The 22,983-nt window shown below is 36.0% G+C and overlaps 3 protein-coding genes across 4 annotated transcripts; 1 reads left to right on the top strand and 2 right to left on the bottom strand.

Annotated features, from left to right (window-relative positions):
• Positions 1-63: 63 nt before the first annotated feature.
• On the top strand, positions 64-13,267 carry LOC148173640 (uncharacterized). Its single transcript, XM_088038864.1, has 2 exons — positions 64-806; positions 12,589-13,267. Exons 1-2 carry the CDS (start codon positions 134-136, stop codon positions 13,041-13,043), a joined length of 1,128 nt encoding a protein of 375 aa, XP_087894990.1. The 5' UTR covers positions 64-133; the 3' UTR covers positions 13,044-13,267.
• On the bottom strand, positions 13,249-17,944 carry chp (leucine rich repeat containing G protein-coupled receptor chaoptin). Of its 2 annotated transcripts, none has more exons than XM_088038862.1 (13): positions 17,862-17,944; positions 17,526-17,817; positions 16,822-17,477; positions 16,465-16,775; positions 16,175-16,394; positions 15,905-16,129; positions 15,473-15,860; positions 15,147-15,409; positions 14,817-15,101; positions 14,291-14,770; positions 14,120-14,245; positions 13,718-14,073; positions 13,249-13,672 (listed from the first exon to the last, which is right to left on the bottom strand). In XM_088038862.1, the coding sequence occupies exons 1-13, from the start codon at positions 17,862-17,864 to the stop codon at positions 13,411-13,413; spliced, it is 3,867 nt and encodes a 1,288-aa protein (XP_087894988.1). In that variant the 5' UTR covers positions 17,865-17,944; the 3' UTR covers positions 13,249-13,410. The 2 variants fall into 2 exon arrangements, with proteins under 2 accessions (XP_087894988.1, XP_087894989.1); XM_088038863.1 differs by having other exon boundaries at positions 15,147-15,391.
• Positions 17,945-18,384: 440 nt separating this feature from the next.
• On the bottom strand, positions 18,385-22,935 carry Zwilch (zwilch kinetochore protein). Its single transcript, XM_088039682.1, has 9 exons — positions 22,636-22,935; positions 22,392-22,588; positions 19,969-20,197; positions 19,765-19,920; positions 19,443-19,710; positions 19,123-19,396; positions 18,737-19,069; positions 18,572-18,690; positions 18,385-18,516 (listed from the first exon to the last, which is right to left on the bottom strand). The coding sequence occupies exons 1-9, from the start codon at positions 22,723-22,725 to the stop codon at positions 18,437-18,439; spliced, it is 1,746 nt and encodes a 581-aa protein (XP_087895808.1). The 5' UTR covers positions 22,726-22,935; the 3' UTR covers positions 18,385-18,436.
• Between the last annotated feature and the right edge of the window lie 48 nt (positions 22,936-22,983).

Genomic DNA, 22,983 nt, shown 5'->3' with positions numbered 1-22,983 from the left:
CCAGCGCGCAACTTAGCTCCGCCTCTTGACACACATCGTGTAGTCTACACTCCTCGGCTGAAGCTCGCATAAACAATCGAGTAGCTCGTGGAAGTGGTCTTGCCATGTGACGTGTTTGTGTAGTGGACACTTGATGTGCGCTCAGAAAATGATGATGATGGACATTGGTATGTACGGCCATCACAATCAACATGGGGCTTACAACCCTTCGGAGGCTAACTATTATAACTACTCGAGTGATATTCCTTCAAGCACCCCCCAAATTCCTCATTACTCCAATTATCATTATGAAGAACCTTATCTTTATACAACTGAGGAGACTCCTCCTTCACCGCAAGAAGTGTATTACCATCAACCCATTCCTCAAGAGAACCCCATTATTAATACAGAGACGGGGTTGAGTTATACCAACTTGGATTATGGTGGTTCCAACGGAAACCCCATGTACCCATCGATCAATCAAAACAGTTACAGCGACGCCTACCATCAAAGGACACATCCAGATAACATGTTAATCAGACACCACGAGGAGGCTAGCGACGGACAACAGCACCATTTCCTCCATGAAAATAAATATCAATTGGAAGTTGATGCCAACTATCACTCGCATATTGTTTCCGCAAATGCACCCAGCAGTTCTTGTATGGAGTATCAACACCTTCATAGGTATAAAGAAGAGAGTCTTCAAGGAGACGGGAGGATGCGACAACATCCTATGCACAATTTAAGTGCGGTCCCGCAACCCCAACCGGTGCTACCGACGTACAAATGGATGCAAGTTAAAAGGAATGTGCCGAAGCCAACAGGTGAGTTTTGCATATCGACTAAAGGATAATGTTTCTTGGAAATTATAGGGTTTTTGCATAATTGCCGCTGGTATAATATATCATGGGCTAAAAAAAGGTTGTGCTGGTTATTGTGAAACGTAAGAAAGATTACAGAAAGATTAAACTAATAAATGAACAATGAAAGAATTATAATTGGAATAAAAGTTTGCACTATCGAACGCGGCAAGGATTTTCTTGATTTTAGGGCGAAAATCAATTCCGATTGCGGCAAAAAATTAAGAGTTTCGTCCATGATAAATTTTTAGTTGTTGACAAAAAATTCTTGAATTAAGACGAGTTTATATCTGTCTCAAGTTTGCGAGTTTTTCGTTCTTTAGGGTGCTCAAAAATCAATAAAAAAAAGTCCTATGACGTTTCAACTATTCTTACTTAAAATCGTAAAGATGGCCATAAACTATTCAAAATTTTTATGGTTGCAACTTCAAGTCATTTTATCTTACTTTGAATGTTTTCTCACATTTTTCATAACTTTAAATTTATTTAAAAAGATTAAATAAAAGTGTCAGTTTATCAATAACGATTTTCAGACCTGATAGTACTTAATTTGAGTTCAATATTTTCGAAAATATGTTGAAACTGAAATTCAGCTCCGGCTGCACTTGTAGACACCCCCAAAAATTGTCATTTTACAAAACTCTAGAACCTGAAACGCAAAAATTTTTGTAACTGATAGTTTTGGCATCGTAATTTTTAGAGATTTTTGATAGTTTGTGACACCAAAACAGCGTTTGAAAAACAGATATTTTTATCACACTTATGTTGAAAACAATTGGAATTAGCGAGTGTTTAATACAAAATCTCATATATCGCAAAAAATGTCACTTCTTAGGCGTCGCGCCGCTAAACTAATAGTGATAGAAAATAAATCTAAGCATAAGCGTACGCAAATTTGCAAATTTTTATCTTTGAAATTAAAGACGATTTTGGAGGTGGTCATTAGTGTCGCCGTCTCTGCGGTAACTATGATGTTGATCACATTGAAACCATTAATTTTGTGTGCCAATTTTATTTTAATTTTTTTATTCCGCCACAGATATGAATTTTTCTCTAAATTTCAAATAATACAAATTAAAAGTCTTTACTTCATCAAAATTTAGTTTAGTTTAGCTCAATTTATACAGGGTGATACACACACAAACGTGAAAAATAATTTTTTGAGTTATGGTAATTTTAAACATTTATTAAAATTTGTTTTTTCTTCTTTTTTCAAACAAAATTGTAATACTTTTTCATCTGCTTATTTACGCCACTGATTTCAATAAAAAATTATTTCGAAATTACTTCGAGAGACTTCGAGAAATTTTCTCAAAATTCCAAATTGGATGAATCTAATTGTACGATTTTAAAAACTTAATTTTTTAAATAAACGAAAAAAATTATTACAGATTCCAAAATAGTTTACTTAACACCCTGTATAGTCTAGCTCAATGTCAATAATTACTTTCTTTGAATTATTTGAAATTGATTATTCTGGCGGCGATAAATATGAATTGCAAATTTTGATCACATTGAAACCACTAATTGGTTAAACATTTTTGTGCTTACATTAATATACGTAAATAAATTGCCCAGTTTTGTATTCTGCTTAACTTTGCATTAAAAATTAAAACGAGGAGGTTTTTATATACAGGGTCCGGCAACACTTGTGTCCACCCCCAAAATCGTCTTTAATATTAAAGTTACAATTTTGAAAATTTGCATACACTCATAGTTGATAAGGCTCTAGAAGCTGACGCAAAAATTTATTTTTTTATCACGGTTTGGTTGGCGTCGCGACGCCTAAGAAGTATAATTTTTAGCGATTTTTGAGTTTTTGCGGAAATATTCGCGAATTCAATTTTTTTTCAACATAACTGAGATACAAATATGTAAGTTTTTATTTTAAATCTAATGCAAATTGTGTTTAAAATTTGCGAAAAAAACTCCGTTTTATCAGTTATATTTCAGTTTATCAGTTATAAGTTAGTTTTTAAAATTATGACAGCGCAACGGCAAACTACGTTTACACCAAAATTTCACAAGTCACTTCATTCACTTTATAAAGCTTAATTTTGATTAACACGGGCATGTTGCATTTTATGGACACCAGAAATCGTTAATTAACATCGACAAAGCGACAATTTCACCAAGTAAGACTTTTCTTTCAATCTAAAGCGAGCCAAAGGATAGATGTCATTTGTGACATAAGATTTTAGATGGGTGTAAACGTAGTTCCCAATTTTGACGTAATGAAATTGGAAACTAACTTCATTTTTTTCTCAAATTTTGAAGACAATTTGCATTGAATCTAAAACAACAACTGAGATATGTTTAACACATTTATATTGAAAAAAAAATAAATTAGGGGTTGGTATTACAAACCTTCACAATTAACTAAAAATTACATTTTTAAGGCGTCGCCACGCCAAAACTATGAGTGATAAAAAACAAATTTTTCCATCAACTTCTAAAGCTTTGTCAACTGTTGAGCGTATGCAAATTTTCAAAATTTTATCTTTAAAATTAAAGACGATTTTGGGGGTGGGCACAAGTGTTGCCAGACCCTGTATAGAAACTAAAAATTCACTATAAGCAATTTAAATTCGATCGTTTTTTGACGCCCAATTTTGGATTCTGCGTAAAGAACTAAAAATTAAATATTCGTAAACTTAAATGCTTCTAATTCGGTTATTTATTGATTTTACAACTTCAAAATACAGCAAACTAAGATTTAATTGCAACACATTAAAATAAGATAATTTAAGAGCCATTTGAGAATAAAATAACCTATCGGAAGCGAAATTTATAAAAATCTCTGGATGTCTCAGATTAGCATACTAGTCCAAAAACTGAACCAGAAAATTTTGGAAATTATAGAATTTAGACTAATTTTTTTGTTGCATAGTCTTCACACACTGTTTCCTTCACGTACCAAAATTAAAGTTATAAGTCGCGACCTGAAAACTATAAGGTTCTAAATAACATTTGCATTAAATTGATCAGCATTGATATGACTTTAATTTCATATTTATTTAAAAAAATTGCAAGATCTATTAATATCAATTTGGTTTGTTAAAGTATTAACTTACATCTTTTTATATTTGATAGAAAATGTTTAAAAAATCGCAAAACAAAAAATTCTTACGTCGCGAAGTATAAACAATATTAAATAAAAAAGTGTCGATAATTTACAACTTTTATGAATGATTTTAATCTTGAAATCTCTAATCTAAAAATAATTTTTGAGTACCTAAATCAATATCGAAACTAAAGACTGTTTTCCCGTAATTAGAACGGCATTTTAAACGACACGAAAATTTAATCTAGTATCTATATCTAGTACATGCAACTAAACTAGAAAAGTTGGTGCATTTATCAATATCTGGGTGTCCCCCGTTTTCGGAGGTGTGGCGTTTCATAATCATAATCATAAAATGATAAATGATATTTTCTCGCAACGCACCAATGGGATTACGAATAAAAAGTGCAATTTGGTCAGCTGTCCCCTAAAAATTTCAACATTTCTTGAAGCATTAATCAAAAAGCGCGATAAGATCGTGCGTTTAAAATTTGCATCGCATACATTAAAAACAATTTTTCCACGTCATAAATTTAGTGATCTGCAAGTATACAGTGTGATTAAAATTTCTATTCATAACCCCGTCCTTAATTTATCGCTCCCTTGCATACAACATACCAACATACAATGTTGCAAGCATTGCTATTCAAATGTTCTTGTTCTCCTTGTAAATTTCATTTAGTGAAATCGATTATGCATGCCATGTCAGATCTCGGTCGGTGATAAGTACACTTGACCCTTACGTAAATTGCCCCTTACGTACCCGATCAATTTGTGGTGTTACACTCATCGCTTAATTACACCTTTGAAGAGATCACCTCTTTTAATTATGTTAATGCTAAGTAGACACCATCCTGCTACTCCTCGGCGTGAAAATTTGATTTGAGCGACAGCTGTAACAAAAACGCGCTTGTAACCATACCCAATAATAATTTTAATTTCATGCTTTACAAGGCGTCGGAAAAATGTCTTGCTCATTCACTGGACGCTTTACCTTCCTCGCTTATTATTTTGAAATTGAGCATATCGTATAAAAAAGTCGTGTGACAGTAGTCAGGAGCGCGTGGGTTGTTGGTCAGTTAACTCGGACCAAGTTGCGTGCATGTCTACCACACGGACTTGGTATCTGACATGCGAGGGTCAGGAAATAAAGTAAAACTACGCCAGTTGAATTATTCCCAAAGTTTCACCCGATGACAACGCGTTATTTTTAAGTGGCTGCTCTTACGGCTTCGCACTAATTAAAAAAATTAAATTTTGGGCTTCGGAAGTTTCGTCTTGTTAACACGGGGAGGATAATTTGTACCGTAATCATTGCCAAATCTGAATAATTTCAGTCTAGCCGGTGGAGAATTTAGCACCTCCTAGAAAGCAAATATTTGTGGCTCTAGACTAGAGGAATTGATAACGATTTCCGTGTCAATCCCGGTAAATATTTTTAGAATTAACGACTGCATATGTAGAAGCTATAAATAAAAAATTCTGTGATATCGGCGGCTTTTATCGTGCGCCCCTCAAAATTCCAGCAAAAAATCCGTAATCTCGCCGAATCGATCCCAGGCATTTCTCCTCTAAAGTATATGTAAATAAAAATATACTCTATATATCCATGTGGCCGATGTCAAATTTGAAAGGCCACTTTGATGAGATCTAGACGGTTTCTGATTCACGCGACCTGATACGAGTCCATGCTACTAAAAGCTTTCCAGAGAATAATATTGAAAAAAAGTTACAGCAGTCCGTAATTGGCCTAGAGCGCGGAACTAATGTCGAACCACCCCTAATTTAATAAATTACTGGGAAAATGATGGGTGGCTAAAAGCTAATTTCGAGCAGCGATGGAAGTCGAGATGAATAATCTCGATGGAGTGGTGTGTAAATAAAATTTTTGTGGCAGGCGCAATTAAAAATCAGGAATCACTTCATCGAAACTGACGTACTTTACTATTAAACTGACAAGTTGTCGTTTCGACAAAATATAAACAAATCATTATCTATAAAACCTGATAATAAATCATTGAATAAAAAATATTTGACGTATATTGTATTAGTTTAAGCCTAAGTTCATATAATTTTGCCACTGGTAATCCGTTTTATCTAATCACCTAATCCCACGTATCACCAATACAGTATCAATATGTTTCGAAATCGTTTGACATAAAAATCAGTTTTCAATAAGTTCCATTTATTGGAACAAATTCAAAAATAATTGCTTGATGTTTACGAATGGAAAGAAGCAGAAAATGCCAACGCTATATTGATCGAAAGCTTGTTAATACTGAAATTAATGGAAAAATATGCAATTCAGATTGTGTCTGGATATCATTTTGCGTTTAGATAATATTCCCAGAAAGTATTAGAAATTCATTAATTTGAATTTACATTTTTGTTGCATAACGTGTTGATGGGATATAAATATCACTTAGAAAATTATCGAGAAACTTTCAAGGGACGGAAACTTTCCTTGCCTATCAGATAAAGTGGAGGATCGAAGGTTGGTGGGAAAGCCCAACGAAAAATTTCGAGAAACTCGCGCTGGAAAGTGTCAACTTTGACCTAAGGGAAGTCATGCAACTTGAGTTTTTCTTAATTATTTGAACGGTATTCTAATTTTAATCCCATTTTGCATAAAAATTCCTCAGTTTAAGGGGATATCTAACAAACTGTAACGGTACATTCTGCTTTAAAATTCTGCGTAAAGGAAAAATTATATGAAACATTTTAAACATCCAAACGTTAAATGTAGAATTAAATTTTTTCCCGAAAAGGTGGGATTTGTGTAATTGCAAAAATTGTAGAATTAATAGATGCACTGAGATCTTCGAATTGTGTTCAAGATTTTTGTAAATGTAACAAAAAATAGTGAACATAATTATAAATAATTAAATTATAAATAATAATTATATTCTATTGTTTTAGTAATTGATATATCTTTTAAAACCTTTAAATTACGAAAAATTTTTCAGTCTTTTCACCACCCCAAAGTCATAATTTTGACAACAAGACGTTATACTACTGTCTGGTTGTTCTCAAAATACGTATGTGTGAATTTTGAAAAGTCTACGCATGTGAAATGCTAAAAATTATTTCGCTTTTAGCCAAGTTTTCGTATTTAATTAATTAAAAAGTTATTAAATATTCACTTTACAAAAATTGTGTACAGCACACGTTGAACAGATTCATATGCAAAAAACAAACCAATTTACTCAAGTAGTTTTCGAGTAATCGTGTTTGGAAAAATACATTGAATTTGCCTTATATTGAATTTGTTCGAGATCTCCTTAAAAAATAAAGATAAAGGCAAATATTTATCACCTAAACTATTCTAAAACAATTTAAAATCCTAATTCATCAGATATAAAGTTCAAAATTTTGAAATGATTATCCTCAAAGCTACGTTCAGTTTGAATGAAAGAGAAAAATCTTGTTTCAGGCAAATTTAAGATTTTGTGTGTTTATGGAAAAGCTTCAGTTGTAAACTACCCCTTCGGCTACAAAATTGATTTATGGTACCCGCATTTTTACCTACCAGACAGACCTCTTTGGTACAGAGAAAAGAAATGTCACTGCTAGACAAGGATAACATGTCGAATATGAAATTTTCCAAACACGATTCCTCAAAAACTATTAACTTTAAAAAAAATCGGTTTGGTCGACATTATGTAAAATTAGTCTACGCATGTGGAGTGCTAAAAATTATTTCGCTTTTAGCCAAGTTTTCATATTTAATTAATCAAAAAGTCATTAAAGAATCATTTTACAAAAATTATATATGGCATTCAACATAGTGCACGTTGAACAGATTTATATGCAAAAAACAGAAAGCAATTTACTCAAATAGTTTTCGAGTAATCGTGTTTGGAAAAATACATTGAATTTGCCCTATACTGATATTTGTTCGATATCTCCTTAAATTACCATGGCATGAATCGGAAATTTTATAAAACTGAAATGGTATCGGCTAATTAGTTCTCAGCTTCAATTTATCATTATTTTCCGCAAAAAACGATATCAAAATCATCACCCTAACACAATTTTCGCAAGTCGTATTCGGAGTGTATTAAAAAATTCTGTATTTTAGGCAATGACTTAATTTTTAAAATAATTCATGGTAAAGTAGAATTTTCTCCTGCTTCTAAATCCGAAGCCCGTTTTGCTCCACCAGGTCAATTCTCGGAAATATTTAGAATTTTTTTTTCTTTTCAGTTTGGCTATAGAGTAAACTTTAAGTAATTAAAGTACGCTTTTTCTTAGTAATTAAATAAGCTTCTCAACGAGCTATAGAAGTCGTCCGGAGAGTTAGTTTTGCCAAAATATTTCAGAAAAATTGAGAAAAATTTTTGACATTGAACTCCTAAATTGGTGCTTTAATTTTTTATTAAAACGTCATTATAAAAGTTGAGATCTCTGCTTTCTAACGCGGTGTTAAACAACTTATTATCTATTGCCATTTAGAAGTGACACGACAAAGAATATAAAGCGATTTAAAAAAAATGACGTTTTTTAACTTTCAAAAATTTAATAAAAATTTAAATTTGAATTTCCACAAAATTGCAGTTTTTCGACAAATCTCGCGTTTTTAAATGACTTGACTGATCAGAATGGAAGATCGTAGCTAAAAATTTTGCAGCAACTGTTAAAAAATTGTTGGTCAAGTTTTTTATAATGTGCATAAATTTGAAAGCGTTTTCGTATCAATCTAGATAATTTTTCGTCCCATTTAAATTTTTCGAAAATTTTATGATAATTCTTATCGGTTACTATCACCAAATTGTCCGGAAAAAAAATCAAGCAAATAAGATACAAAAAATAAATTTTCAGGGACCTCCACATTCCCCAATTTGTGCTAATTTTCCAACAGATTGCTGAGTACATATTTGTGTTTAGTGGTTAGTTTAGTGTTTTCCCGAAAGTTCTAAACAATTCCTTTTAAAAAGTTCTACACTTTAATTTTCTTTATTCAAAAGCAAACTAACAACTCTTCATCATCAAGAAATTTTCTAAAATGTATTTAATTATTCTGACCTGCGTTAGCATCAAAGTAATTTTAAAACTCAATATGTGTCTAGAAATTATGATTTTTAAATAATGGCATTGATTTTTTATGAAATCGCCAAAATATAAGAAAAAGTTTTAATTTTATGAAAAACTTTTCAATGTTTTTTGTCCTGTAACTTCTAAACGATAAGAGATATCAATGCATTTGTCAGCGCGTCAAAAACACAAGATTTCAATCTCTTCAATGATGCATTACAATAAAAATTGATCAAATAATTTTTGAGTTATATGCGAAAATGTTTATAAAAATCACAAAAATAGCAATCAAACAAAAATATTATTGAAAGTAGGTACCTACCCCATCGATAATATTCTAATTTTATATGTCGCTAGAAAGCTTATTCAATTTGGTTTCCAAAACACTGTCGAGCAATCCCATAACTTTTGTCAGTTTTCAAGAAAAAGTGGAAAAAATAAAATTTTGTACAGTAGGACCTAAAAAATAATTTTTCAAGAATTGGTAATCTGAATCCAGGCCTGATGGAGCATAACAGACTTAATTAAGGCCATTGTAATTTAAAAATTACTTCTCCAATACAATTTTTTTCCAAAATTTACCGAATTGTACCTGCAAATGCATAGAGTAAAACCTGCATATATTTTTTAAGATAACATCGGTTTTTCTTAAATATGTCAGGAAGTACCAACGCTAGCAAAGAGTACCATAGTTCCATGGAACGCTTATTTAATGCCCCAAAAAATATCTTCAAGCACAACAAAACTTCCACCTTGCAGAGGCAATATCCTTTCCAAAAATTGTAAATCCGAAAGCTTTTAGACAGTCCCGATCACCCAAACCTCTGTCAACAACGAACATTCCAGTCCTGTTGACTCTTCATCAGCTGTATTTATTCACTATTACCTCATCACATGGTTGACGATTTTATCAAAAAAGACGAAGATAAACGCACCTTTAGCTCACGATTAATTTCTATGTAAATTAAAATAACAATGTTCTACCAATTTACAAAGAATGTATGTATTTCTCGTATCTCAGCGTCGATCTGAATTCTAACTAGTTTAAAGTGGCCTTATGAGTTATAGCAACCAATTAATAAAGCAACTCTGCGTTGTTGTTATTAATTTTTATACAGTGAATGTTTTAACGTCACACTGCTAATTACCGAATTGTAAACTAACTCTAATATTTTTCCGTGATAAAGATCGTTTTGAAAAGTTGCATTCATTAGTCAAATTTCGCAAGTCACGTATTTTCAAAGATCAATGGGATGCAGGTCACCCACGTTGGGGTGAAGTAAAACAAACAGTCTCTATCAAAATCCATTAAATCTTTATTTAGTTTCAGCTGATGCGCAATATAGTATCAGATTTTCGACCCTCATTTTTGTGTAGAAAACTTTTGGCTTTGAAACGTGATACACTCAGTAAGGTCACTGGGAAATCTCAGACCATTGTATCGATAATTACGTCATAAATCAAATGATCTGTGACCACAAACAATACAAACAATTAACGGCAGATTATTTTGTCACCTTTATCTCCAAGTTTCTTAAGTCGGCTCGAATCTTGTCAAAGTTATTTACAGTTTGAGGCAATAAACCAATTTTAATCCAATAATCCTTATCTTGGAAAATGAAGCAATTGTTAGCGGTCTCTTTGATTTATCTTGATTTCGCGATCGAAACGTGATAATTGTGAACACCTTTCGTTATGATTAATTTGGTTTCTCTCAAAAACAAACCCCGTCGGACTTATCTCGATCCGTTGGAGCTACAACCTGCTCATTGGACCAATTTACCACGACTGGTTAAGCTGTCACTTTATAGACACTATTGATATCGATATCTCAAACTTTTTTGTATCGAGTTTCAACAGAAACTGATCTTTTCTGGAGGTTGTTGCAAAAGTGACATGGTCGGAACTCTGGAAATATTATTTATTTCGAATGTCCTTAATAAAATGCTAAATAATTCTGCAAGTTCAAGAAGACATCCATTAATCTGTTGTGACAAGACGGTGTTAAATACACGCTACGACGGTAATTATAGATGACGGAGTTTAACATGACATCGACTCATCATTACAACGGTTGGATAACTTCACCAATCATAACATAATTAAGCGCGGAATTGGAGTATTGTTTGTTTTGGGGACCGAAATTTAGGAGCAAGTTTCGAATAATCTCAGTGACAAGTACATTCTTAAGATTTTCCAGCTGATACCTTTGTCTAATCGCGGAGATATTAAAAATACATTACTTCGAAATGATAAAGGGATTAGCGAGTCGATATCTGTTTTCTACACTTTGATAAGTGATTTCAAGTTGCCACGTAGCTCCACCAGCCGAAAAGAGATGTAATTCTTCACCCACAATGACTCAAGTGAAGAAGAAAAATTAGATTTAGCTTGCAAGGTTGAGTGAATTTCGTCCAATACTGCAGCAAAATGCGCTATTTCACTGAAATTAATATACGTTTTTCTTCCACAAAGATTTTATCGTTTAGCTGACATGGAACGGCTTGACACATTGTGACTGCTTCCGCTTCAATTTTATTCGCCTATCTACTCAGCAACATAACTTGCAAATATACATGCATTTTGCATTTAGATTACATAGTATTTACTTAATATTCATAATTTTAATTCAAATCAATATGTATTTGCATGGTACATATCAGCTTAACTTTTTTATTTCGAACCCAATTAACAAAAAAGTCTGGAAAAGCTATCGGAGACGCTTTCTTGCCGTTGCGCCTAATGGAATATTAAAGCTACTGGTACAGTAGATAAAAGCTGCAAAAATATGCGAATATGAATATGTTGTGCTGTCAAGCAGGATTGATCACTTGGTCCCTATAGAATTGTGTTGTGCTAAGCGAAACTGAACAACGATAAAACCGTGGAAATATACAACAAGCGATGGAATAAAACCTAACTAGTTTGAGTTAAAACTGAATCGGATGGTTCTTACGTCATCGTTGACCAGCTGTCGGATTACGATGACCAGAAGGGTTGCCTTTGTGCAAACAATGGCAATTTTGGCTAAATCTCTGCTTATTATGACGCTGGGTCCAGGAAATTCTACTCGGAACTAATAAACGAAGACAGATTGGGTTTCTTATTAGCTGCTTGCATTCAGCCTCACATTCAACTAATTGAATCTTTCCCTCAATTCATCTTGTTCATTGACTTTTTACGACGGCCAGATATCGCTAATATCAAAATTATTTTACGTGGGTTATTTTTAAAGGGCTTTTGCTCCATTACAGAAATTGCGGTTGAAACTCGAGCCTCGCCGTTTTAAAGCCTTTTAATTCATTATAGGAAAATATTGGAGACTGGAAGCAATTCTAAACAAACACCGCCAGTTCAAATATTTTTATTTCTTCCATTATGTTTGATGAGGTCGAAAATAAACCCAGTCCTCTCCACAAATCGTAAAAATGGCCCTTCAGGGATCACTTTAATTAGTCATGTACAGTAAAGAGCGTACTTTTGTCACCTTATTTCTGTTACTAATTATATCCGTTTGATGGAACTGGTGTTTTTTGTGAGGGCATCTTTTTATCAAACATTATCACGCGACCCTTAAACACGCACTTAACTCACGCATTCTCATGCGCGTTTTTCATAAAATTAAGCAATTTCGCTTGTTTGTTTCAGGGCCGAAGCTGCCCTCTTCAACCCTGTCCGACTTCCCGCCCCCCACCAGCGCCACCACGGCCCTGGACAGCCCCAACCCCGCATCTCGCAGCACTTGCTTGGGGTCCAACACGTCCAGTATGTTGAGTCTTAACTGTCTCAACACTGGTCGTACCAACTTCACCAACAAACAATTGACCGAATTAGAGAAGGAATTCCATTTCAACAAGTACTTAACCCGAGCCCGAAGAATCGAAATTGCGTCCGCGTTGCAACTGAACGAAACTCAAGTGAAAATTTGGTTTCAGAACCGAAGAATGAAGCAGAAAAAGCGGATGAAAGAGGGGCTGATACCCCCGGAGCCCATTACAGCCAGTTTAAACCCAGGAAGCAATAGTAATTCGCCAAGTTCGACAAACTTAATGCAAAATGATTCTGTTGTTGGAAGCAACGAGAACAGTCGAGAATCAAACTAGAGTTTGTGGAGAATGAAACTGTGAAATTGTGTATTCGTCGCCAAAGAAATAGTTGTAGTTTTTGTTTGGTTCTGACAATCCCGGGCAAAATATGTTTATTTATTTAGGTACTACTTATTTATTTATATTTATTTGAGACGTACAATAAAGTACTTTAAACTTACTCTCGTTTTCATGGTTGTAAATACGGAGGAAAACCCACACGGGACGGAACGAGTTTTATTACTTTGGATGAGTACATTTAATTTATAAATATGTACATAATATTAAGTATAGATGTTAGATAAGTTGCTCAGGGACTGTATATGTACCTACCAAATAAAACAATCTAAATTAATTCACTTCTCTGACTCGACCCTGTGCAACGCTACACGAAATTCAGAACGATCTGACTAACGACCAAAATCCAGAGCAAAATTTTTCGCAACGAACCAGAACTCCACCCACACTCTATATCACTCTTTAAGACATCAACCAAACTCCTGTTATTCTTATCAGCGCACTGAGAATTCCTCAGGTCGTCGTCAGTGTGTCTACAAGTGTACTCTTCCGTAGAGAACGACGTGGACACACTGGGGCTTCTCCCACAGAAGTACTGCCGCTTTTTCCGTTGCCACACCTCCACCCATCTGAAAACAACAAAAGTAACGAGACCAAAACACAAAAAATTGTACCCCAAGTCACAATCGCACGACCATTTACTGCCGCTCATCTGAAGACCTGTTAAGAACGTCGCTCGGGGTTGGTTCAACTTAGAACCAGTCGATGGGTTTTGTAAGTTCTTTAAGAGAGTGTTACCGCGGGCGTCAATACTGATGTTTCTAACATTGACCATGTTCTTGAAGATGTCTGTGGATATTTTAGTCACGCTGGTGTTATGAAGACACAGGTGAAAAAACGGAGAGCGAATTCCTTGAAACATTTTCGAACTGAGTCTCTTCACGCCTTTGCCAGTCAGGGTGACATTCTGGAGTTTACTGGGCCATAATCCGCTCATTTCATTGTCCATCTTCTCTGTGTTTTTCGAAATCTGAAAAGAAGTTAAAGCTTGTGGTGTTAACTCAGAGTTTACGTACGTGGACCTCCAGATTTTTGAGCCCATCGGTAAACTGCAACATTCTGGGAATATTGAAGTTTTTAACGTCTTGGTAAAGATCAATTTTCAGGGTCCGCAGCGACTGCAACTTACAGAAAGCCCCAGTCTACAAAATCCCTTCAGTTCTTTATAATCGTAACACCAAACCCACCTCTAGCGAACTCAGATCGGTTTGCCTCAAATCCAAATACTCCAACTGATTCGCCACCCCCAAAAGACTCGTATTGGTAAGAGTACTGATGGGATTCCCCATCATGGATAAGTGCCTCAGCTCAGTCAAAGAATGCGTCACGATTGGAATCACACTCAAGTCATTGAAATCTACATTGAGCCTGCGGAGAGACGAAATATTCCCAGCGACTTCTGTAGAGACCGTCGCTAAAGAGTTAAACGCCAGAGATAAAGTTAGAAGGTTCCGCGTGGGTAAAGTCGGGACTTGAGACAACGAAATGTTGTCTAAATTCAGATGAAGTAACGTGTATTCTAAACCTTGAAGACTCAACCCGTTGGGCTCCAAAGTGAGTTGGCTGTTATGGCCGAGACTCAGACTCGATAGCCGCGGCAAGCCTTTGAAAGTGGCGGCGTCGATTTGGCCTAGTCGGTTGTACGACAAATCTAACAACGTCAGGCTCTGAAAAAAAACAATAAAAATCGAAAGTAAGTAGAGGTGGTGTTACTTTTAATCTTTGAAGGTGCCCCCCGTGCGCTAATGAAGAGATCGCGTTCCAAGACAAATCCAGCTCGCATAAAGTCCCCACTGAAGCCACCGACAAACTCGTTAGTGGTAATTTCCCGAGTAAATTATGGGAGACATCGAGGCGCTCCAATCCAGCCTCTCTAAACAAGTTGTCAGGTAAAGACCGCAGTCTATTATGAGAAAAATCAACAATTCTTAAATTACTCGAAAATCTAAACAAGTCGCTGGGGATCTCGGCAATCCGGTTGTGGGACGCATGAAGAAACTGCAAGTTTCGTTTTACAAGAAATTATTGTTATCACCCTCGCACCTGAAGCTTCTTCGTATTTCTGAATGTATCAAAATCCATCTCGTATAACCTGTTATGTGAGACGTCGAGGACTTGTAAATGAGGCATGTGCCCAAAAACGTCTTTCGTTGCGTTTAAGATCCTGTTGTGGCTGAGGTAGAGGTGCGACAATGAGAGTTCGACGGGTTTGAAGAACTGCTTCGAGATGGTGGTGATGTTGTTGAACGAAAGGTCCAACACTTTTATGTTCTGAAGACCGGCCATGCCTAAACAATAAATACAAACTATTTTAACATGACATGCACCGCAACCATTGGAGCTAAACCAAAAAATTTGTGCGTTTTTACCTAACTCTGCTTCAAGATTCAAGGACGGATTAACAAGAGTCACGAGCTTGTTATGACTGAAATTCACATGAAACATCCCCAAGGAGCCGACTTGGTCAAACATCCCGAAATCCAACGAATTCAAACTGTTATACGCCAAGTCCAAGTCTTCCAGCTCTGGTAAATTCTGAAATGCTTCGTAAGCGATCGATGCAATCTTATTCCCCTTCAAGTTCACTCGTTTCACGTTCTTCAGATTCATGAAAGAGCGCCGATCTATGGATTCTATCCTATTGTCGTCTAAATGCACTTGTTCCAACTTTGGAAGATCTGCAAACGCGTGTTGTTGCACAAATTTGATGTTATTGAACGATAAGTACAACTCGGACAACTCGCTATGAATGTCGCCCTAAAATTACAAATGAAATTCACAGCGAAGCGGCGGAAACTTACTTGAAAAGTCCCTTTGTGGACGACCTCAATGACATTGTCATGGAGATGCAACGCTTTCAACTTCTTCAAGAAGTGGAAGGAAGTATCCGGCATGTTTTTAATTCTGTTGTTGCTGAGATCGAGTTCTTGTAAGTTAGTTAATGATTTTAGTGCGTCGGTTGGGATGTTCTGAACCGACGAAGACAACCCGTTGGACAGTTTTAAAGAAACTAACGATTCTCCGATCTAAAAGTTAAAGTCTTGAGAGGAAAACGGAAAACTATCGACTACATCAACAAAAGCCTTGTTCTCAATTTTGCTTATTTTGTTGTCGGAGAGGTGCAGCTTCTTCAAACCATGAACATGCTTAAACGCGTTGTCTTTGATAGTCTGGAGACCCCCATATGTGATCGCCAACTCCTCCAAATCCACTCCAAACTCTTTGAAATCATCGGAAGAGAGTGTCGGTTGCGATAACCGCGATAACGACAAAACTCTCAAATTTCTGAGTCTAGAAACGAAATTAGGAAGATTTAACGATGCCATAAAAACGCGTTAAGTTAATTTAACAGTAACCAAACCTCCTCAATTCCTGCAGAGCCACAGCTGCGTTGTCTCTCCCACTCAAATCCAAATTAAACAGCGAAAATTGAAACCCATTAAGCGATTGTACGGCATCAATTTTCGATAAAGTGTTGTCTTTTATAGACAGAGTCCGTAGCAGCTCGAATCTGTGGAAAACTTCTTCTGGGAGTTTGTCGATGTTGTTGCCGGACAAGTCAAGAGTCTCAAGGTAGTTTTCCAGGCCTGCGAACGCTAACGGTGAGATTTCTTTGAGTCCGCAGTGGCGCATGTAGAGCTCTTCGATCTTCGCCGACCGGAACGCGTTCTCCTACAAAGAATTTTCAAGAAACCACTGAAATGAGTTGATGTAGTACCTCCACGACGCTCAGAGGATTCCCATCAAGATACGTCTTGTTCAAGGTGTTGAAATACTGGAAGGAGGCAGCTTCTAACATTGTAATCTGATTGTAATCCAGTCGTAACAAGTCTAAGTTAAACAGGAAGTTATAGTTCACGTTTTGGACTCCAATTTCCGCAGCTGGTTGCATTTTCCCGATTTTATTATAACTAAAATCCACCATCCGCAGCGCTTTGAGAAAAGACAGTGCCTGGTACGGAATCGCTGTTAATTGATTGTCGGCGAGGATCAAATTAGCCAGTTTTCCCATTCCGTCCCTGAAAACCGAAGGATCTATTTCTTTCAAATTGTTGCCTCTCAGATCTATGGTTTCCACCATCGGCAAACCAGAGAAAGAGTCAGTGGGAAGATGCGTTATCGAATTGTCTCTTAAAATGAGCGTTACAAGAGAGTTTTCCAGACCCCTGAAGTTTTCCGGGACGATTTTCGCGAGGCTATTTCCGCTCAAATCTAAAAATCTCAACTTTCTTAAGTATCTCAAAGCTCGATTTGGGACACGCGTGAGTTGGTTGTAGCTCAAATTAAGCTCCCACAAAGAGCGCTCCAGCCCCAAAAACGTCTCATCGGGAATATAGTGCAAGGGGTTCTTGCTGATGATGATTTTATACAGCCCTGAAGCAAAATCACTTATGCTGGCTGGTGGTGGTGTTGGAATCTTACCTGTGCTTTGGAGGAAATACGGCTCTATCGTTCTTAGATTATTGTTTTCTAAATGCAACATGAACACTTTGGATACGTTTACAGCTTCTGGGATTCGTGGTAAGTGCACGTTTTGACATCGCACGATTCCGAGATCAGGACCGCTTTTTGAACAAGTACAAAACGAGCCGAAATGACAAGAGGGATATCTCGTGGACTCTACTTCACTGGCTCCGGTTAAGGAAATCCACACCATGAGGAAGAAGGTACCTAGGAGTAAAACGTAGGCGAAACGACAGAAAAATATGACATCCTGAAACGAGGAGTTAAAACCAGTGGTAACGAAGGAGAACGTACCATTTTAGACGCGTTAATTCAAGAGCCCACTGCACTGAGACACGCACACATCGCGAATGCCTAGTTAATAGTCAACTTCAACAATGACTAAGTAAACTATAATGAATCCTTAGCAGTGAAATGGGGCTTCCACTAATTGGATTAAATTCATATTTTCTAATGCAATATAACTTAAGTAGGTGGGTAATTATTCGAATTAAGACCATCTGGAATTGGTAGGTTTAATTCTTGAGAGGAATCTGTTGAAATGGAGCTGTAGCCTCTAAATGTTTGTGGATGACACTCAGATGATGATGATGATGGAAATCCACATCTGAGTGGGTGGAAAATTGAGGGCATGACCTATTTATTTGAACTTATTATGGAGTGGGCGTCATTGTAACATCAGTGTTTATTTCCTTGTAAATTCTAGTTTTAATACTAAAATTGCTAAAATAGAAACAATTCAGAAGGTCTGGAGCAAAAAATAAACAGATGAAAAACACAAGAAAAAAACGATGGGAGAAAAACAAAAAATTTATTATTTTATTATAATGAATTATTAATTATTAATTAAATAATTATGTAAGGCTCCTTCAAAACTTCTTTATATGGGCAATTTCCAGAAGTTTCACACCATACAGTTTCTCAACATCGCTGGCCAAATTCTCGATTTCTGTAAAAAAGCAAAATTATGTTCAACGTTCAAGTAAAAAAATATTAAAACTAACCATAATCCTGAAAGAGACATGGAGGAACAATCGGGTACTTTGAGAAATAAAACGCTGTTGTCACCTCAGTGTACGGAACTTTAGAAACCAACTTCACCGAAAAAGACGTGGGAGACTTACTAAAACCAGAAATTACTACACAAATACAACATTACAGGCACAGACTCTTTAATAAAATAGATGTCTTCTGACGAGGCGTTGATAGAAAAGTGGCTTAGATGCGGCTGTTTGAAGTCAATCCTCTGAATAACCTTTTGGAAATTCACTAAAACAGTTTCACAGAGCTTCTCACAGTAGGAATCGAAAGATTCATTGACGACCAAGCCATTTTTACGCAAATATATGAACTCGCAGACTTTATGCATTGACTGCAGAAACGACAACTTCAGTTTATTGCAAGTGACTTCCGTGAATGCAACGTTAGGGTTGTAGCTACTCTTTCTTGATCCACGCTTCGACTGCTTGGTTTTCAAGGAAGAAACGTCGGTTGAAAGTTCTCTAACAAGACCAAAATCAACATTATTATTCTCATCAAGTTGTTACGTACATACTTCCACTTTTCTACAATAGCGTCCTTAAAAGCCCCGGCAAAATTGTTAATAATTTGAAGGTAGTTTTTCTTTAGTTTTTCAAAACCCAGCTCGATGACGAGTTCCAAACTTTGAGAGAAACTTAAAGTGGGGACAGCCAGTTCCCCATTGACTAAATCCTTGACGATTTTTCCAACTAGAGAGTCGTCTGATTCCCAAACCTCGAATTCGCCCACGGCGAGTTTCTCGAAGAGGAAATGAAAAGAGCTTCGCAGAACTCCGATGGTGTTGCTGTCTAAAATACAAAGTCAATGCAAATTTCAATTAATACGCAAGCTTACATTTGAGAACGTCCCATAGTTGATCAAATACGTCAAGTCTTCGCAAGTTGCTTTCTTCAGTTTGTCTTTTGCTTGTTTTAGTGGCGAAGAATTCCTCCATGCTGGACGTAATTTCGGTGTAGTCTAAATCATTTGCTGCGTTAATAATCGTCGATTCTTTGAGAAGTTCCGGTGTTTCAAGCAGCTTGATGTAGGATTGGATGCTGCGTAATTCTTCCCAGAAAGCGAAATGGGGAGAATCTTTGTGACCGATAACGACTTGGCAATTCTAAAACAAACCAAGAAAAAATTACCACTCATATGTAATTAATTATTACAATACCATTTGCATCTGTGATTTCTTTGTTGATCCATCGTCGACTTCCACAGACGACAGTTCAAAAGATATATTTCCATGGTAATCGGCACTGCCGAAAGCGACGGAGTTTTTTAAATCGTATCCAAACAAATCGTAACTTTTTGTGGAAAAAACAGTAATCTAAATTAATAAAAAGTAAGAAAAATATAGCAAAAATAGTTATTAAACCTGAGCGTTTCTCCCGACCTCCCTAAGATGATCTTTTTTCATACTCTCCAAAGTTGAGATGCCTTTACTGACATTGCAGCATGGGAGAACATAAAGAAGCATATTGGTCAGTCTTTCTGGAGTTACTTTAGCCCCTAGTCCTATCGTGTGTTCAGCATCGTTTCCATCACAAAGACCATAAATAGCCTCGTATTTGTTAGCCTTTCTTAATTCGATATTTATAAATTTCCTAAAATAAAAAGTTGCATTTTAGATTAACCCATTACCGCCCGGTGTCCTATAATATAGGACAGTCAGTTTACAATTTTTTTAAAGTACTTTAGAATCGTTTCTTCCATATGTTTTAATTTTTACCATAAACTACTGCCTTTTGACTTTCCATTAACATTTTTTTTCAAGCAAATGGTTGTATCAGTTTTTAGCAAAAAAAATTAAAAACCTCGGTTTTCAGTGCATTTGTCTCTTGCGATTTTTGAGTTTTTGCGGAAATATTCGCGAATTCAATTTTTTTTCAACGTAACTGTGATACAAATATCTTGTAGTGTCCCACTTCAAATTCAAATTTCAAACTTTTCGCGCCACAACGACCGCAGGGATTTTTGCGTTAAGAAGTTGGTGGACTTGGTAGTTCACCGCCGCCACAGCGGAGGAGGCGGGCGACGCCGGAGGCAATCATTCTTGGTACGACTTCGGAACTACCAAGGTGGCTGTGTAATCGAGTGCGTTTCGTCATATTTTTGACAGTGTTAATTTTTATTGCTATTTTGTTTCAATTTTTCATTTTTGCGTTTTTGTTAATTTTTTTGGTTGGTCAAAATCTTTTAAACATTTTTTTTTATTTTAACGGGAGTGTAGTGACTATTTTAGGGCTTCTTGTAGAAGCGCTTGTGTGTTGTCACCTTTTGGTATGTAATTATTTTTGTCATTTGTTGTCTTAAGAAGGAAGTTTCTCCGGATTCATGTAAAGTAGTTATTTTCTGTACAATTCTAAAGTAACGCGTTTTTTTTTTGATGACGTAAGCGTCTGGATTCAACCAGTGTTCGCCCGCCGTCCGATAAGACACGTGCAGAAGCAGTTTAGATTCGTGGAAACCCGATAGTTTTGGGAACTTGAATTTTATTCGATTCTGTTCAAAGGTTTATACTGTTGAGTTCGAAGGATTAAAAATAGAATAGGATTTTAAAGAAATTGTGAAATACATCAAATTAACTGGAAATGTCTTTTTGAATCGCTCTGTGTCATTCGCGAGCAAAAATGAGTACATTTTTCCTAAAGTCCACGACTTTCTCTTCCATTGTATTTTATTGAAACTGAAACTGAAAATTTATATGTTTATGTATTTTATGTATGTCCCTTGTTTTCTTAGCTGCTCTGTACTTGTCCGAACCCAATTCTCCTTTCTAGATTTTCTTCGTCACAAAAGACTCAACATAACAAACAGCCTCTCGCGTTAATGTTAGCATGTTCTTTTTAGAGTGTGATCAATTCAAAATTAAACTTTGATTTTTGACTTTCGAAAACCCTCCAGTGCTGGAAGCTTGTTACGTGGGACTCGCGGGGTAGTCAGGGTTCACCTAACTAGCGGGTCTTCCGCGGGTGAGATGTTGGTTACTCTTAATCTGGCCATAATTTGTTAGTACTCTCGATAAGACACCGCCTGTACTATGCTTGCGGAATAGGAAAGATTGTCTTCGGGTCTTCCGAAAACATAATCTCGTCCTGTTTCTGTGTGTCGCCTTTGAAAATAATTATCTTTTATTAATGTTTATTGATAAATTGTTTGTACATGTCTACTTGGTAAATTGTGTGTTGTTTTTCATTGTTATTTTGTTTAAATAATTTTTGTAGTTTGATCACACTCACAACAGAGCGAATGGGAGATTTTTGTAGTTCTTTTGATGTAATTCACTTTCCGTTAATTTGTTTATTGCATTTTTGTACCGAAACGTTTCTTTGTAAAGTGACTTCTTTTGACATTAAAGATTATTAAGAATTTTGTAACATGATCAGTTCGTCTGTTCAAATGCTTGTAATTCTTGAACAATTAGCTGTAAAATTTAAATCAAAACCATTCAAACTTTTAAAGTCTAAATAAAACAAGTTAAACCACATTTTGTCTGGTGTATTTTTATTTCTTTGTATTGGTACGCTCTTCCCAAAAGACGATGCACTGCTTTGTATCCAACGAACATCCGCCTTCACAACACAACGTAGGTCCTAGCCGTTTCAGACGATCACGATTTTCGGCCATTTTATTTATTTTAAAGTTCGCGGTTCTCGAGTTTGGCGGTTCATTTGAATTTTGGCGGAATTGGGTTACAGATCATTACAATATGTAAAATTTATGAAAAAAAAAAGTATTATTTCTGATAGCGCGCGTTAATGGGTTAGCGTAAAATGTATTAGAACAATAAATTAGTACCTTGCGTTTTCTACGGTGAGAGGGTACTGCTCGGCTTCCTCCAGAGTCCAGCTAGAGGGTCTTTCAACAATCACGGCAGCGCAAATAGAATCATTTTCTTCCAAATCAGTTTGTAGAGGGTTTCCTGTAAGTTCTAGTATGCTAGTGTCACTAGAGTTGTTCAGTTGTTCAGGACTCGAAGACACGACCTTTTCTCCCTGTTAAACATTCATTGAACGAAATTCTTATTAAATGGGACACAAACCTTTAGGAAAACTAATTTCGGATTGAAGTCTTCCAGAATTCGTTGCAAATAACTTGGTGGATTCTTTGGGATCATCTCAATATTCTCCATTCTTTTAAGTTCACAGAACACTCAAACGGAAGAGAATGATTGTCGAATTGACGACCGACGTGTTTCTGGAATAAAGTCACTGCAAGGTCACTGCTACCTGAGAGTTATCTCTGCTGCCACATGAGTTTTTCTTTGCAAAAACGCGTTCAAGGTTTGAAAATGTGTCGGATGTTTTTAACGAACTAAAAATTTAAAATGACGTTTCGAGGCGACATCTTGTGGGAGTTGTCACCTTCTTAAGGTGGGAAAATCAAATCC

The sequence above is a fragment of the Gnatocerus cornutus genome, chromosome 6 (assembly GCF_029298725.1).
Source record: "Gnatocerus cornutus isolate USDA-ARS CGAHR chromosome 6, icGnaCorn1.1, whole genome shotgun sequence".
NCBI lineage: Eukaryota > Metazoa > Arthropoda > Insecta > Coleoptera > Tenebrionidae > Gnatocerus > Gnatocerus cornutus.
The sequence above is the reverse complement of the archived record's forward strand: the minus strand, read 5'-3'. Positions and strand labels throughout refer to the sequence as shown.